The 14,919-nt window shown below is 41.0% G+C and overlaps 1 protein-coding gene across 5 annotated transcripts in view; it reads left to right on the top strand.

Annotated features, from left to right (window-relative positions):
- The window catches only part of Cpne4 (copine 4), a 661,593-nt gene that overhangs the window by 493,948 nt on the left and 152,726 nt on the right, over positions 1–14,919 (top strand). For 4 of the 5 annotated variants that reach the window (XM_074059816.1, XM_074059817.1, XM_074059818.1 and 1 more), the window contains exon 3: positions 7,442–7,618. The exons of the other annotated variant lie outside the window; for it this stretch is intronic. In XM_074059816.1, the coding sequence (XP_073915917.1) occupies positions 7,442–7,618 (177 nt within the window). The remainder of the gene's footprint in view (positions 1–7,441; positions 7,619–14,919) is intronic. 5 annotated transcript variants of the gene reach the window in all.

Below are 14,919 nucleotides of genomic sequence, written 5' to 3'. Positions count from 1 at the left end.
GCTCAAGTTTGTATGCATGAAGCCAGCTACCAGAAAGGGATGAAAAGGCTATCAAAGGATGAGAAGAACTAGGAGCCATCACTGGTACTGGGGACCTTATCATCAACAGGTAATGCTCAGTTCATGAACCTCTGAACCACACCCCTGGCAAGGTGGACCAATTCTGCTATCTGCTTTGCACAGCACAAGCCCTGGGTGATGTCTAATGATGAAAGGAATTTCTAGCTCCAGCTTCCAGCAGGTGGATCCCATGGCTCCACAAACAGAACCAGGATTCCTGTAATTGAGAACCAGGTCAAGCACACTGCAGGAGGAGAAAGGGAGGATTCAATGAATTGATAGTGGGAGAAAGTCACTTAGAACCCTTGTTCACTTCAATCTAGAGCAGTTGAAGGTTTTACTGCTTGGTGTTCACCCACCAGTGACCTTTTTTGGAGATAAATCCACAGGAGGTGCCTGAATAGGTGTTTCTTGGGAGAGGTAGAATGGTACATTAGTTTATTAAGGCTGGTGTAACTAAAAACCACCAAATATGTGTTGTAAGCAATAGAAATTTGTTCTCTCATAGTTGTAAAGAGTAAAAATCTGAGATCCAAGTGTCAGTAGGGCCACAAGCAGCTGAAATCCTAAAACTGAGTGATGTTATTTCTGATGGAGTAGTGATTTGTTTTATTATCTAAATTTTACGTGGTTTAAAGCATCCTCTTGAAAGTTACATGGTTTGAAAAATTGCCTATAATAAATCCTTTAATTTTTGAACATGGAAACTGTTCTCCATCCTTTTATTCAGAGAAAATTAGTTTCTCTCTATCCTCCCTAAATAAATATGGAGGAAATATTTAAAGAAATCAGTTTTTATAAACCTGCCCAGGACCCTGGTGCATTTCTCTGGCCTATGAAGTCATTTATCGGCAGGAGTTGTTACCCTGGGCATAAGGCCCTGAACAGCTCCAGGACACCTCAGCACTGAATGACTGACATCCATTTCTGGCTTCTGCCTTCATCTCCTCCCTACTGCTAACATTGATTTTTTCAGCCCTTATCTCTCACACACTTTTTTTTTAATTAGGATATATTCTTTATATAGGGGGGATTCTTGGTGACAATTTTGATTAGACTTATATTATACATTAGTTTTATCACCCCCATTATCTCTTCCCCTCAACCCCATCCCCACCTCACTTACAGCAATTGCAAGAGGTTTCTTTGTTCTATTTCATGTAAATACATGAGGTCCATCAACCATATTCCCTCATCTTAATCGCCTTCATTCACCCTCCCCCTCCCACAAGTAACCCCCCATACACACTGTACCTATTTCACAGTCCTATCTTTTTTATTAATATTTAAGTTGATGTTCAAAGGGGTATCTCAGTGTATGCCCACTATGGATATACTTTACTTTGGTCCATTTAACCCCTTCCATTACTCTTCCTTACCTCTTTATTTCCCACCCCCCATTTTTCAACAGCTTCCAATACAGGTCCTTATATCCTCTGCCTTCACAGATGTTATGTTTTATGATATTATTGATGCTCTGTCATTCTCTCTTCCTTTCCCTCTTTCCCAAAGATCCATAGAGTAGTTCCACTGTTACAACCATGTTCTACATATGATTTTCTATATGATCATGTTGTATAAATGTTTATCTTTTGGATCTATCTTCTACATATGAGAGAAAACGTGTGGCCTTTGTCTTTCTGAGCCTGGCTTACTTCACTTAACAGGACATAAGTGAAGTAACAACCTTGTCACAGTTCCAGCCCTTGTGAGTCCTAGAGAGTAAGTAGATGACTATTGTGTGCATGGTCTTACACTGTCTATTGGTGGCACGTTGACATTGCCCCAGACACAATCCAGTTTCTATGAGCAGTGTTCAGGGCCCCAATTTTATATTTGACATGCCCAGTAGACAAACCAGATCTCCAGAGACACAACTACAGCCCTGCTCATGGACTGTCTCCAATAGTGACACATTTTGTTTGCTGTCTGTTTTGTGAGTTACTTTGAGCAGCAGGGTTCATAAGGAGAAGCTTCATGTTTGCATGGCTGTATATCACAGAGGTTAAGCATACAGGCACTAGAGCTTAACTTCCTAGGTTCAAATCCATGTGTGCTACTAGCAAGCTGTGTAAAATTGGAAAAGGTATTGGATCTCCCTATTTCCTAGTAAGACAGGTTCATAATGGCACCTACCTGATAGTGTGATCATAAAGATAAAAGATGAGTGCTTGTCAAAAGATTTGAGCAGCCACTTCACTGAAGAGGATTTTGAGATGGCACATACACATATGGAAAGGTTCTCAACACTGTTAGCTTTAGGAAAATTCAAATTAAGACCACAATAATGCTTTTTAGCTCTTGAAAAGTTAAACACATACCTATTTCACGTCTAGGATTTATCCAAGAGAAGAGGGAATATATGTCCATGTCCAGGCTTGTACTTGAAGATACTTGTCAGTTCCATGTGTAATAGCCCCAAACTGGAAACACCCCACATATCCACCAGTGGAATACTATTCAGCAGTCAAAAAGATAAACCATTAACATGATAGCAGATAAATCTCAAAATATGAATGCCAAATGAAAGAAAAGACAAAAAAAAGGTCACATACTATATACCATTTATGTAGTATTTCCAGGGATACATGAATCTATATGGACAGAAAGAAGATAGTTTCTTGAAAATGAGGGGAGATGGTTGACAAGAAAGGGTTGTAATGGGGAATAAGGACACTTTGGGGGTGTGCATGTGTTAGTGTCTTGACTGTAGTGATGGCTTTGCAAGTACAATAAGCCCACCTTATTCATGGAGTTGTTATGTGTGATTTTGACCAAATACAATCAAATAATAATAAGAAAGAAAAATGTAAAGAAATGTAAAAAAATTTTAAGCTGTGCACGTTACACAGTTGATGCTGAAAAGCCCTCAGTCAGTCCTGCGTTTTTATTGGTTGTTGAAATCATTGTGTGATCATCTGAGTGTTTCCCTGCCCTTATTTTTGTGACCATATGCCTCCCCAAAAGCCAACAGAACCCAAAAGCAAGGTAAATGTTACAGTAATACTCCCAGGCTGCCACAAAAGGTACACATGTGCTTACTTTAAGTGACAAGTGAAAATTTGAGATTTGTTGAAAGGCGGTATGCCTTTAGTGGGAGTTGGGCGGCGTTACGGGGAAAATGAATTGAGCATCTACAGTACAGTACTGAGCTCAGTGTATCCTGAGCACGTGTGATTTTCCTTCAATGGCGGCCTCCTTGCAACCATAGCCCCACCAGTACCAAGACCCTACTGCATATACACCTTTCAAAACACAACGAATTGCACACGTTAAAAGATGTGGTTTACTAGATTCACTTATACTGCAATAATGCTGGTTTTTAACTGATGCTTATGACAGAGCTGGCTTCTGAAAGCACTAGCCATTATAAAACTTAGTATAGCTATTGCCACACCAAGAAATATTTTAGATGAAATCTTTAAAAGAGCATCTCACCAAAAACAATATTCAATGATTGAATCTGTCACCACCAGACCACAACCTGGCTAAGTTCTGCCTTTCTTCTTAGGGAGGTCTATGAATAAACATGAGCTAAGGGAAGCAGCACAGACTGTGAGGTCAGAAGGCTGAGTTCAAGTACCCACCTAGTACCTTGTGCCATATGACCTTGAATGTCCTCATATGTAAAAGAGTATGTACAAAGGCTGTATCATGTGATTGGTATAAGAATCAAATTTTTAAAGTGGATATGAACATGCTGTGTAAACTGTAAAGCAAGGTGAGCATATGACTAGGAAAGACAGAGATAAGTATTCATAGATTTATAGAGTGGATAGCAGAGAGCCAGCAAGATTGAAATAAACTTAAAAAACATGGGATCTAAGGACAGATCCTACATCTCCTTACCTCCCCTAGACCATTATTTCCCCATAAGTGTTGCCTAGGACACATTTTTTTTTCTTTGCAGTATTGGGGGTGGAACTCAAGGCCTTATGCTGACTAGGCCTGTGCTCTCCCACTGAAGTCACACCACCAGCCCTTTTTGCATTGATCATTTTTGAGATAGGGTCATGCTTTATGGCCAGGATGGCCTGAGCTTCAGTCCTCCTATTTATGTTTCTTTGCATAACTGGAACGACAGGCAAATGCTTACGTGCCCAGCCTTTGGTTGTGATGAGGTCTCATGAAAGTTTTGCCCAGGCTGGCTTAGAACAACTAACCCCTCAATCTCCTCCTCCCAAGTAGCTAGGATTTCAAGCTTGAACCACCACATTAAATGGCAGGTTTCTGGTTCCAGTCCTCTACTCGTTGGTCAAAATCACCAAAGGTAGGAACAGGACTCTGAATTTTAAAGAAAGCTCCCCCAGATGACTCTGACATATCTGGTAGCACCAGTAAAAGAGGATGAGTTTTTTGGAAGCAGCCACCTTGACCTTGCCACCTCTCAATGGGAAACAGGAACTGTCAGAGCCTCTGTTTCAGGTGAAACCAGAAAAGATAATGCATCTGTCGTAATGACTGGGAATGCAGAGCATTCTAGAACATATTTTACTTTTAACATGCATTTAGCATGACAAACAGTTTCCTTATCATCCACTCTTGGGGTTCTCATTGGCCCAAGAGTATACTTGGAAATTATCTATTTTGTATGTCAAATGTGTATTGCTTAATTTCTTTCCATCTTGTCATTTCCTCAAAAATAAGCCGGTCATGGTGGTTCTTGCCTATAATCCCAACTACTCTAGAGGCAAAGATCTGGAGGACTGCAATTCAAGGCCAGCCTGGGCAAAAAGTTTGGGAGACACCCATCTCAACCAACAAGCCAGCTGTAGTGATTCACTGCTATTATTCCAGCCACAATGGAGGCATGGGCAGGAGGATCATAGTCTGAGGATAGCCCTGGGGAAAAAAAGTGAGACTATTGGAAAAGTAAACTGAAGGAGAAAAGGGCTAGGGGTGTGGCTCAAGTGGTAGAGCACCTGCCTATCAAGCACAAGGTCCTGAGTTCAAACCCCAGTACCGCACAAAAGGAAACAAGAAATACCAATTAGTCAGTGTTACATATTCTGGAAGCTCACCTTGATAGCATGTCTGAGGAATGTGGCTTAATGCCAACATGAACTTTGTTTCTACATGGGAATTACATCTGAAAGTCAAGAAGTAACACATTTGTGTCATTTGGAATTGTTAAAACAGAGAAACAAAGTTGAGAGTTCCCATCTCCTATCTCTTATCATCTGAAGCTACTTAGAGTTCTCTTCTTCCAACAACAAGAAGATTTTTTTTTCTGTGTCCTAAGAATATAAAATTTATTTCTTGGGGATAATTTTGAAATCCTCTATCCAAAGTCACCACATGAGTACAATTAAATCTCTGATTATATGACTCATTATCCCATACAATTGGACCAAACATTGAAAACATGCTTTTAGGTACCAGGCAGGCACATTGAGGAAAATGAGGGGATATATATCAGCTAAAATAGAAGCTAGGTCTTCATGGGAAGCTAGAGTAGTCAAATAACCATTGTTTTAAAGAATAATTTGTAAAATCCCAACCAACGGTGGACTGAAGATTGGTTTTCTGTCTGCTTATCTGATGGATAGAGACATAACAAGAACTTTATTGTCCTTCTTGTGATCTGGATTGTCCATTTCCCCCAAGTAAATTGTCCTTTAAAAGACATTCTCTCACACAGGGCCGTATAAAGGAATGGAAGGGTCAAGCATTGCATCTAAGAGGGATGCCAGGGGAAGCTAGAGTAAGGATCAGACTTTCATTGTGGGTCAAAGAAGTGGGAAGTTGAGGACTGCCTTCCCTTTATTTATATGAAAGTAAAAGAAATGTCTTTATAGTGTGTGCTAAGAAATGATACTTGGGAAGTATACGATAAACTGTGCTTCTTTGTGAAAGCCATCAGGAATATATAGGTTCCAGCTGATGTGTAAACCATGAAGGATAAGTATCTCCTATCCTTGATGTTGAAAGGTGCTGTGGGATCTGGAATTCATAATCACTGGCTCCCAAAGGCTTCAAAGAATATAAATGGTTCTGCGTACTTTTACTTGTGACCAATGCAGAAGAAAAAAACGTAGTGACAAGGACCCCAGTAGAAAACAATTGACATCACCTGAGGGTTAAAGGTCAACTCTTTAACCCGAAGGGTTAAGGTAGTCACAGGAGGAAGGTGAGGCACCTGAGACATCATGGGTAGCAACAGCAAGAAGCCATCACTTATCCCTCAATCAAGAGAGTGGAGAGAGGGCCTGGGTTACCAAAGCCCAGCAAAATCCATCTGGATGGAAGAGTCTATACCAGAATTCGTATGCAGGGCTGCACCTCTCTGCTCTCACACATCCTCATTTTCTGCCAAGGCCTCCCTCTGACTGACTCCACTCAGAACCCAGAGGGTAAGAAAGCCCAAGAAATTCCATCCTGGGTTACCAAATAGGACAGAAAGTGGCAGATATGAATCTGGGAGAGGGGAACAAATGGGGAATTACTATCAGAGAATGCAAAGGAATGTTAGAGCAAGAAGTGACTTTGCATCCGCTAGTCTTTCTTTTTTTGGACGGAGACTAGTTAATTTTATTTTAACCAGATATAACAAATAATTTTGTAATGAATAACTGGTTTTCCAAAGTGGTCTTAAAATAGGGGTCAACTGACATCCTCTTTTTTTGTTAGCATATACTAATTGAATAAAGGGGCTTTGTTGTGATATTTCCACGCATATATATAGTGTACTTCAAATTCACTCCCTCTAGTACCCCTTCATATTCACCCTTTGAAGCAATTTTAAAAAGAGTTTCATTATTTTATTTTCATACATGTGTATGACGTATGTCAATCATATTTACCCCTTTCATCCTCTCCTTTCACCTCCTGCTGTTCTCTCAAACAATCCTTCCACTTTACACTCATGTCATTCCTTTTTTGAGATCTAGATTCTGCATATGAGAGAGAACATGCAATGTTTGTCTTTCTCAGTCTGGCTTATTTCATTATGCTGGGAATCTTGAGTTAGGAAACTCCAAGTAGAGTAGAGTTGGGTAAAATGAGACACCTACCCTGCCACTTTTTCAGTACTGTGCCCATCAGACATCAATAATTGATTACAGATTGCTTTCCTCCTGAGCCCAAATGTGCCTCCAGACTCTCCTACACAAAGGCTCCAGGCTGTCCATCTTTCCCTAATACATATCCCCTAATAACATAGCATACTCCAAACCTTCCAATACAAAACTTCAGAATCTTCATTATGTCTTCTAAGATTTTTTACCTTGAAGCTTGGCTCATTTCCTAAAGGAAGCATTTCAAATTGCCAGCCCCGAAGTCTTTATAGAGGGCATTTATGGGACACACCACAAGATTAACTTGCTTCCAGGATACTAACAAAATGTCCTGTTCCTCATAGGTTTACTCTTTGTGCTTGCAGGTGGACAGGACAGAGGTGATTCGTACCTGCATAAACCCAGTGTACTCCAAACTCTTTACTGTGGACTTCTATTTTGAAGAGGTTCAGCGTCTGAGGTTCGAAGTTCATGATATTGGCAGCCACAATGGACTGAAGGAGGCTGACTTCCTCGGGGGCATGGAGTGCACTCTCGGCCAGGCGAGTCAAAAGACTTCCCTTCTTGTTTCTCCCTCCTTCGGGTTCTTCTTCCTCCCCTTTTGTTTCTTTCTCTCATCTAATCTCTCATATAATCTTTGCTTTCTTCTTCCTGTTGCTTTTCTTTAATGTGTACCATTTATACACCATTGACACTGTCATATCTATTATATATGGATGATCCTACAAATCTATGAAGTTTCTTTCTTTTTTTCTTTTTGCAAAATTAATCATCTCTTCTGAATGTCCTCATTGTGTCAGTCATGTATTGATCAACTCTTTGTTGGGTACTTTCCACATACCTGACTCCATGCTCTGCCCTTGTGTCCATTACAGCCTTATCCTTATCCGTTACAAATTTCCAACTCCCAACCCAACTGCAAGAACCCTCACTCAGAGAGCATTTCTCATTCAGTTATTCCAAGTCTCTGTTGCCAAAAATGGCCCAAGAGAGGAGCTAAATGAATACTTGGAAATGAATGAGTCTTTAACTTAATTCTAACAATAATGTGAAATAAATATATGTTTGTTTAATCAGTGAGAAATCAAATCTAGAGAGACTAAGTGAGATCCTGAAGACCCCACCTTCAGAAGTGGCAGAGCCAGGACCCTTGACAGACCTGCCTGACCCTGGACCCCATTGTTTTGCTTCTGCAATCCTTTCCCTTCCATTCTCCTCTCTTGCTCTACCCAGAACCATTGTAAGTGTTGAAAGGGATCTAAAGGCAAAAACAGTCTTTGTGCCCAGAAAGTGGGCATTTGAGCTGAGGAGGAGGTGATAAATGCAATCCAATAGATTTTCATGACAGATATCCCGGGCTCTAACCTAGCATTGTGAGACTTCAGGGAAGAGAGATCTTTTCTGTGGGGAGAATCAAAGTAGGCATTATGGAACCAAACTTGAAAAAATATGGCCCAGGGATGAAAGAGGAAGAAGGAAGGAGGCTTTCCCAGTAAGAAAGCAATGTAAACAAATCCCAGAGGTCAAATGAATGTTTCCAAAGTATGAAACAGGAAGAGACCAGCATCACTGGATCAAAGTCAGATCCTGATCCATTGTGAAACCATGGATTAAATTTCAGGGACCCTTACTCAGGTCTCGCCCCTGGCTCTTTTACATTTTTATTTGTAGTTTTGTAATTTTTTCTCAAAGAGGGAATCTAAATTCTTTAAGCCTAAAACCCCACAAAACCCAGATTCACCCTCTGTGGAGGGAAGGGATTTGTGAAAGTGTGCTAGCGAAGAGATAGCCATGTACTCATGTGTGTGTTTGTTTATATTTAATCTTCTTTCATGCCACTTATCACTGAAGGAAATTTCTCCCATGGGAGTACCAAATGACAAAATAGACAAGGTCCTCAGTCTCTCTTTTCCAGTATATACAGTGTTTGATTTAATAGGATTGTTTCTTTCTCTTTTTTGGCAGTACTGGAGTTTGAACTCAGGGCCTCCTGCTAGGCAGGAGACACTCTACTGCTTGAACCACTATACCAACTAGGATTGTTTCTTATTCCTTTAATGAAAGCCAAAAGCACAATGTAGAAATATAGCTAAGGGAGACAGAGAGAAACTGAAATCCTAGAATATTTTCCATTAATATAGTCTGTCTAGTGACTTTTGAAAAAGGTTGAAGGCAAATAATTCTAGGGTCTTGCTTTGTATAGTGTCTATGAGGTAGGATTTGAATGAATGAATCGTGGATGTAGGGTAGAATCCATTGTCTACCAAAACCCCTAAAAGATAATTAAAATTACCTTTATATATATAATTAAATCATGCCAAGATTCTCCCTCAGACAGTGGGCCTCCCTCCTTTGCATAAAAGTTATAAGCTATATTTTATTATAAGAAAAAAATGTAGATCTATATAGGAGTCATACAGATAAAAGGTCTTTTTTCATCTCAAGCTTTGAGTTATATATGCTCGCATATAAGTATATATATTTGGCAATACTAGAGTTTTAACTCAGGGCCTTGTCCTTGCTAGGCAAGGGCTCTCCCACTTGAGCTACATCCTCAGCCCTTTTTTGCTTTAGTTATTTTTCAGGTACAGTCTTCCATTTTTGCCTGGGGCTAGACTCACTCACACCAGGAACCTTCTGCCTGTGCCTCACGCACCTGCCACCATGTCTGGCTTGTTGGGTGAGATGGTGTCTCCCTAACATTTTTCTCAGACTGACCTTGAACTGTGATCCCCCAGATCTCCACTTTCTGAGTAGCTGGGATTACAGGTGTGAGTCCCCACATTCCCCAACTGAAAGCTTTGATAACTTTGTCTATGAAAATGACCCTAAACTCATATCTTTAGTCCCCTCACAAGCCTCATCCATCCAAAAGCTAGTAAGTCTTTGACCCTTATTTTGTGCCAGCCATTATGGTAAATTGCCAGCAATACGGTGGTGAGTCTCAGTCCTCAAGTACCTCACAGTCTAAATGGATTAGAAATGAAAAGCAAGTAGTTACACAATTAATTATATTACAACCATTATAAGCAGATTAAGCAGAAGTACAAAATAAGAGGGCTGGCAGAGTAGCTCAAACAATAGGACCACCTGCCTAGCAAGCGTACAGACCTGAGTTCAAACTCCAGTGCTAACAAAAAAATAAATAATTAAAAAAATTTTTTTTTAAAAAGCACAAAATAAGAGAATGAGCTTTGGCTATCTGTCATCAGGTGTGTTGGTGGGGAGGTGGGAGGTCAATGAAGGCTTCCCAAGGAAAATGACATTTACACTGAAATAGGGAAAAGAAAGAGGGAGCACATTTGAGCAGATGGAAACCTTATACACAAAGCCTCTGGACTCAGGAAGGAGTTTGACATATGGTACAAAGCATCTTATTTGATTTTCCCAAGATGCCAATTCTGAGATAGGAAGTGAAAAATGGTAAAGGAAACACCACAATGCTTTGGCAAGCCAAGGAAAGTAAGGCAGCCTGTAAGACTGTGTGGTCAAGCCTGCTGCCATGGTGGGCAGTTGGAGCTTAATTCTGCTTGGGACATTCTGGAAGCCAAGGTAGAAAAAACACTAGAGAGTTATCTCATCCTAAGGATGCAGAAATTGTGGCATTTATACACTTGAGCCTATAAATGCTATCATCATTCATTGATTGAGGGCTGTTTCTAGTGTGGGCAGAAAAGCAGGCAAGGACTTGCAAGCAAAGAAGTAGAGGGGCTGGAGGTCAGAAGTCAGTAATGGTCACTCAGGTGATGGGGCCCAGTGGTAGGACGGCACTGATAGCACCTGTTTGTACTATCCAGTGCTCAATCACCTGCTATCTTAGATTCTTGTCATTTTCATTATTTTCTACCTTGGGACCATGTACAAAATAGCACTATCCCTAGCTCAGAAGTGAATCTTGAGTGATCTCAGCCAACCACATAAGTCACATACCTGTCATTGCCAGAGATTGGCTGAGGGGTGCATCCAGTGTTTTACCAGTAAAACACTAGGATTTTTCTTGGAAAGTCCCTAGCCTATAGAACCACAAGAAGGGGGAGTTCTCCTCGGTCTGTGGTTTCTGGAACCACTGTAGCCATCTTGAAGCAAGGTTGAGGGTGAGAACAACCCTCAAGGGAGGTCAGAGCTAAAAGACATGGAGGCATGGGTCTCACCTCCTGCAGTCTACCTGTAGACTCTGTAGTATGGGAGAATGTTAAAGGCATTTGGGATGTGGTTTTTCCATTCCTTGAGCTAGACACATCACAATCTGTATACCAAATATGAGGAGCTAAAACAAGACTGGGATGGACGGAATGGGGTAAACAAAAGGAAACTGAGCTTTCTACTTAACTTTCTTAATCTCTCAAGATGAGGAATATGTAGAGTGAGTACTGAAGGTGAGGTTAAAAATAGTTAAGAAAACTGAGAGTCAGAATGAGTCAGTGTCTTAACAAGCCAAGAGCAAAAGTCAGGAGCTTTTGATTCTTAATTCAAAGCAAATGAGCAGTGAGCTAGACTTGACACCTCCAGGTGACATGCTGGATATCTTTTTTTTTTTTTTGGCAACACTGGAGTTTTAACTTGGGATGTTGCACTTGCTAGGCACTTGCTCTATCATTGGAGCCACACCTCCATTCCTTTTTGCTTACTCAAGTTATTTTTCAGATAGGGTCTCAGTTTTGCTCAGGGCTAGCCTCAGACCACAATTCCCCTATCTCTACCACCCACGTAGCTTGGATTATAGAAGTAAGTATACCACCATGCCCAGCCCTAGACACCTTTCATATTCCTTGGTAACCACCTTCTCATTTTGTTGGCTATGTGATTGTTGGGACTGGCCTTTCCCACACTTTAGTGTTTGGCACTAATTGAAGATCCCATTCCCATTTTTTATGGCTACAGTGATTGGTTCAGAGAAGGACATGTAACATTTTTACCATGATAAATTTCACTCATTCATTTGATCAATCTTTTCAATAAGCGTTTACCAGGTTCCCTGGACATACCAAGTACTGCACTAGGTGCTAGAGACACAAAGATGAAAAAGATGGAGGCCCTGCCCCAGAGGAGTTTATGATGAATTGGGAAAGACAGCTCTGTAAATGAATAATCAAAGGGCACACTAGTAAGCACTAGAATAGAAATGTGTTCAGGGAGCAACAGGGGAAAGTCTTACCTCTACCTAGCAGGAACCAAGGAGTTCCCACAAGATCAATGAGTCTGTATTTGAATCTTGAAGCATGAATAGGAATTCACCAGTAGAGAAAAGAAATAGGCCTCTAGACAAAATGACTGACACATACAAAGTACAGGGGCATAAGGGGAATGACAGAGAACTCTTAAGTTACCCAACTTAGCTGGAAGGTCAAGTGAGGTTGAGAAGAGGATGAAGGTTGCTACACAGGAAAGGAGCCACCTCACGAGGCTTTATTGTTGGCGGTGGTAGGACTGGAATTTGAACTCAGGGCTTCGTGATTGCAAAGCAGGTGCTGTACCACTTGAGCTGCACCTCTAGCCAAAGACCATGACGCTTTGAAGTGCTTTTCTTGAAAATTTGGAGAGTTTGGACTTGACGTACCGAGGTCCTGGTGTGTGTATATTAGAAAAAGGCCTTTGACATTCTCGTGAAGTGTGGATGGGAGAGGGTGGGTGTGGAGGCAGGAAAACCGCTTGGAAAAGTAGTGCAATAGGAAAGGAGTGAGGAGGGCCATAGCGATGGAAGTGGACACCCAGAAGAGGGAGATTCTGTTCAAGGTCAGAGTCAACAACCTGGGAGACTAGGTGAAGGAGGAGGTGTGTGCAGGTGTTTGCTTTAGGTAGCTGGAGGAGCCCTTTGGCTGTCCTGAGGAATGGAGTGGGGTAGAAAGTGATACCTATCTGGTAATTAAGCTCAGGATGTTTGTGGAGAAATCAGAGGAGGATGCCCATGGCAGATGACCACCTTGATCTAGAGTAGATAATGTGGATTTGGGAAATGACTCCTAATAGATGATAATAAGTAGCACAAAAGTGGGTGCAATTCTGTAAAGAGACTGTATTACTTTTTATTTGGGGGAGAAAATCTATTGAACATGTCACATGTGAACAAGTCAATGGATTTAAAAAAAAAAACATTTAGTATGTAAGGCCATCTTTCTTCACTGTCTTTCATATTAGAGTCTGAACTTTTTGGGCACTGGGAACTCACACCTATAATCCTAGCTACTTGGGAGGCTGAGAGTGGAAGGAATGTGGTTTGAGGCCAGTTGGTCAAAAGTTAGCAAGATCCCATCTCAACCAACAGGTGGGTGCAGTGGTGCCTGTCATCCCAAGCTATGTGGTAGGCTGAGATCAAGAAGATTGTGGTTCCAGGCCAGCCTGGGCAAAAAACATCTGTGATACCCCATCTCAATGGGAAAAAAAAATTGGTTGTGTTTGTGCACGGATGTCATTCCAGCTATGGCAGGAAGCATAAAATGGGAGGATCATGGTTGGGCAAAAAGCAAGACCCAATCTCCAAAATAACCAGAGCAAAAAGGGCTGGAAGTGTGGTTCAAGCAGTAGAGTACCTGCCTAACAAGCACAAAGCCCTGACTTCAAATCCTAATACTGTCAAAAAAAAAAAAAAACTGTGAACTCAATGTTGTCTTAGCATCAACAGCAAAAACCTTTGTTGAGTGGTTTCTACATATAGCATAACAAAGCAGACAGATGGATTTACACTGAGAGCTTTGAGAAGGGTGGGCAGAATTCCTTTCATGGCTTCACAAATCTTGATACTTTGGCATGAATGGGAAATTTTCTCTTTTCTCCAAATCATGTTTTCTCTAGTATGATCAAGCAAACACAAAAATCATCAACATTTTCCTTCTTCATAGCTGCAGTAGGGAAATAAGATTTCTTGTCTTATGTAAGTAAGGTAGATAGGGAATGGCTAGATGCAGATGTTAACATCTTTGGGAAAGGGTCAGGGTCTGAGACACAGTTTCATAATGCTCAAGTGTAAAATTTATGGAGCCCAGCATCCTAGGGTCATATCCCAGCTACTGTCCTCCTCAGATTGTTTATCCAGAGACAAATTCCTGCTGATGTTTAAGCATCAAATTCTTCATTTGCAAAATGGAGACATTAGTGCTGACTTCAAAGAATACTGAGGACCAAGTGGGATTTTGCATATAAAGTGCATGGCAGAGTCTGTTTTATACAGGGAGCACTTAGCTGTTATTGGAAACTGTGTAGGAACTGTTTTTAATGTGATAAGAATCTAGGAAATGGTAGGAAGAGTGAGTGAAGGTGGAAATTAAAAGGTGGCAATATGAAAGCATACCCATGTCCCAGGCGATCAGTAAAATTAAACATAAAATTTTGCCTCAAGTTTGTTGAGTATTTAGTCAAAAGACTCAAAGTGTATGTGTTTGCTTGTGCAAGTATGTGCTCTAATATTTACTCTCCTCATACTACTTTTATGAAAAAATGGTTTTAAATCAGATCACTGAAATAATTTGGGCAGATATTCCAATCTTTATCTTGCTACAACTAAGGTCCCAAAGGAAAGATAGAGTAAATGTCCCCATGCTCCCAGGAACTCACACTTTCCAGCCTGTCTCCTCCAACTTTTAATGAGGGCTTATTCTGTCCATCTGCATTTGCCAGAGTCTCACTCTGCCTTGAGAGACAGCAGGGCTCTTGGCTTAGGAAAGGAAAGTATCAACCCTCAGCATGCTAGAAACTGGTGTTGGCCATGAAGTGGGGTACAAGCACAGCAAGTGACTTCACACTGAGCAAAAGTGCCAAGCAAAACAAATAAGGGTTCATGTCCTCAGAGAGGACTCAAGACAGAACTGTATGTTCTTGGCAGATGGATGGAGAAAGTTGCAAATCACAG

Source organism: Castor canadensis, chromosome 17 (genome assembly GCF_047511655.1).
Source record: "Castor canadensis chromosome 17, mCasCan1.hap1v2, whole genome shotgun sequence".
Lineage (NCBI taxonomy): Eukaryota > Metazoa > Chordata > Mammalia > Rodentia > Castoridae > Castor > Castor canadensis.
The sequence above is the reverse complement of the archived record's forward strand: the minus strand, read 5'-3'. Positions and strand labels throughout refer to the sequence as shown.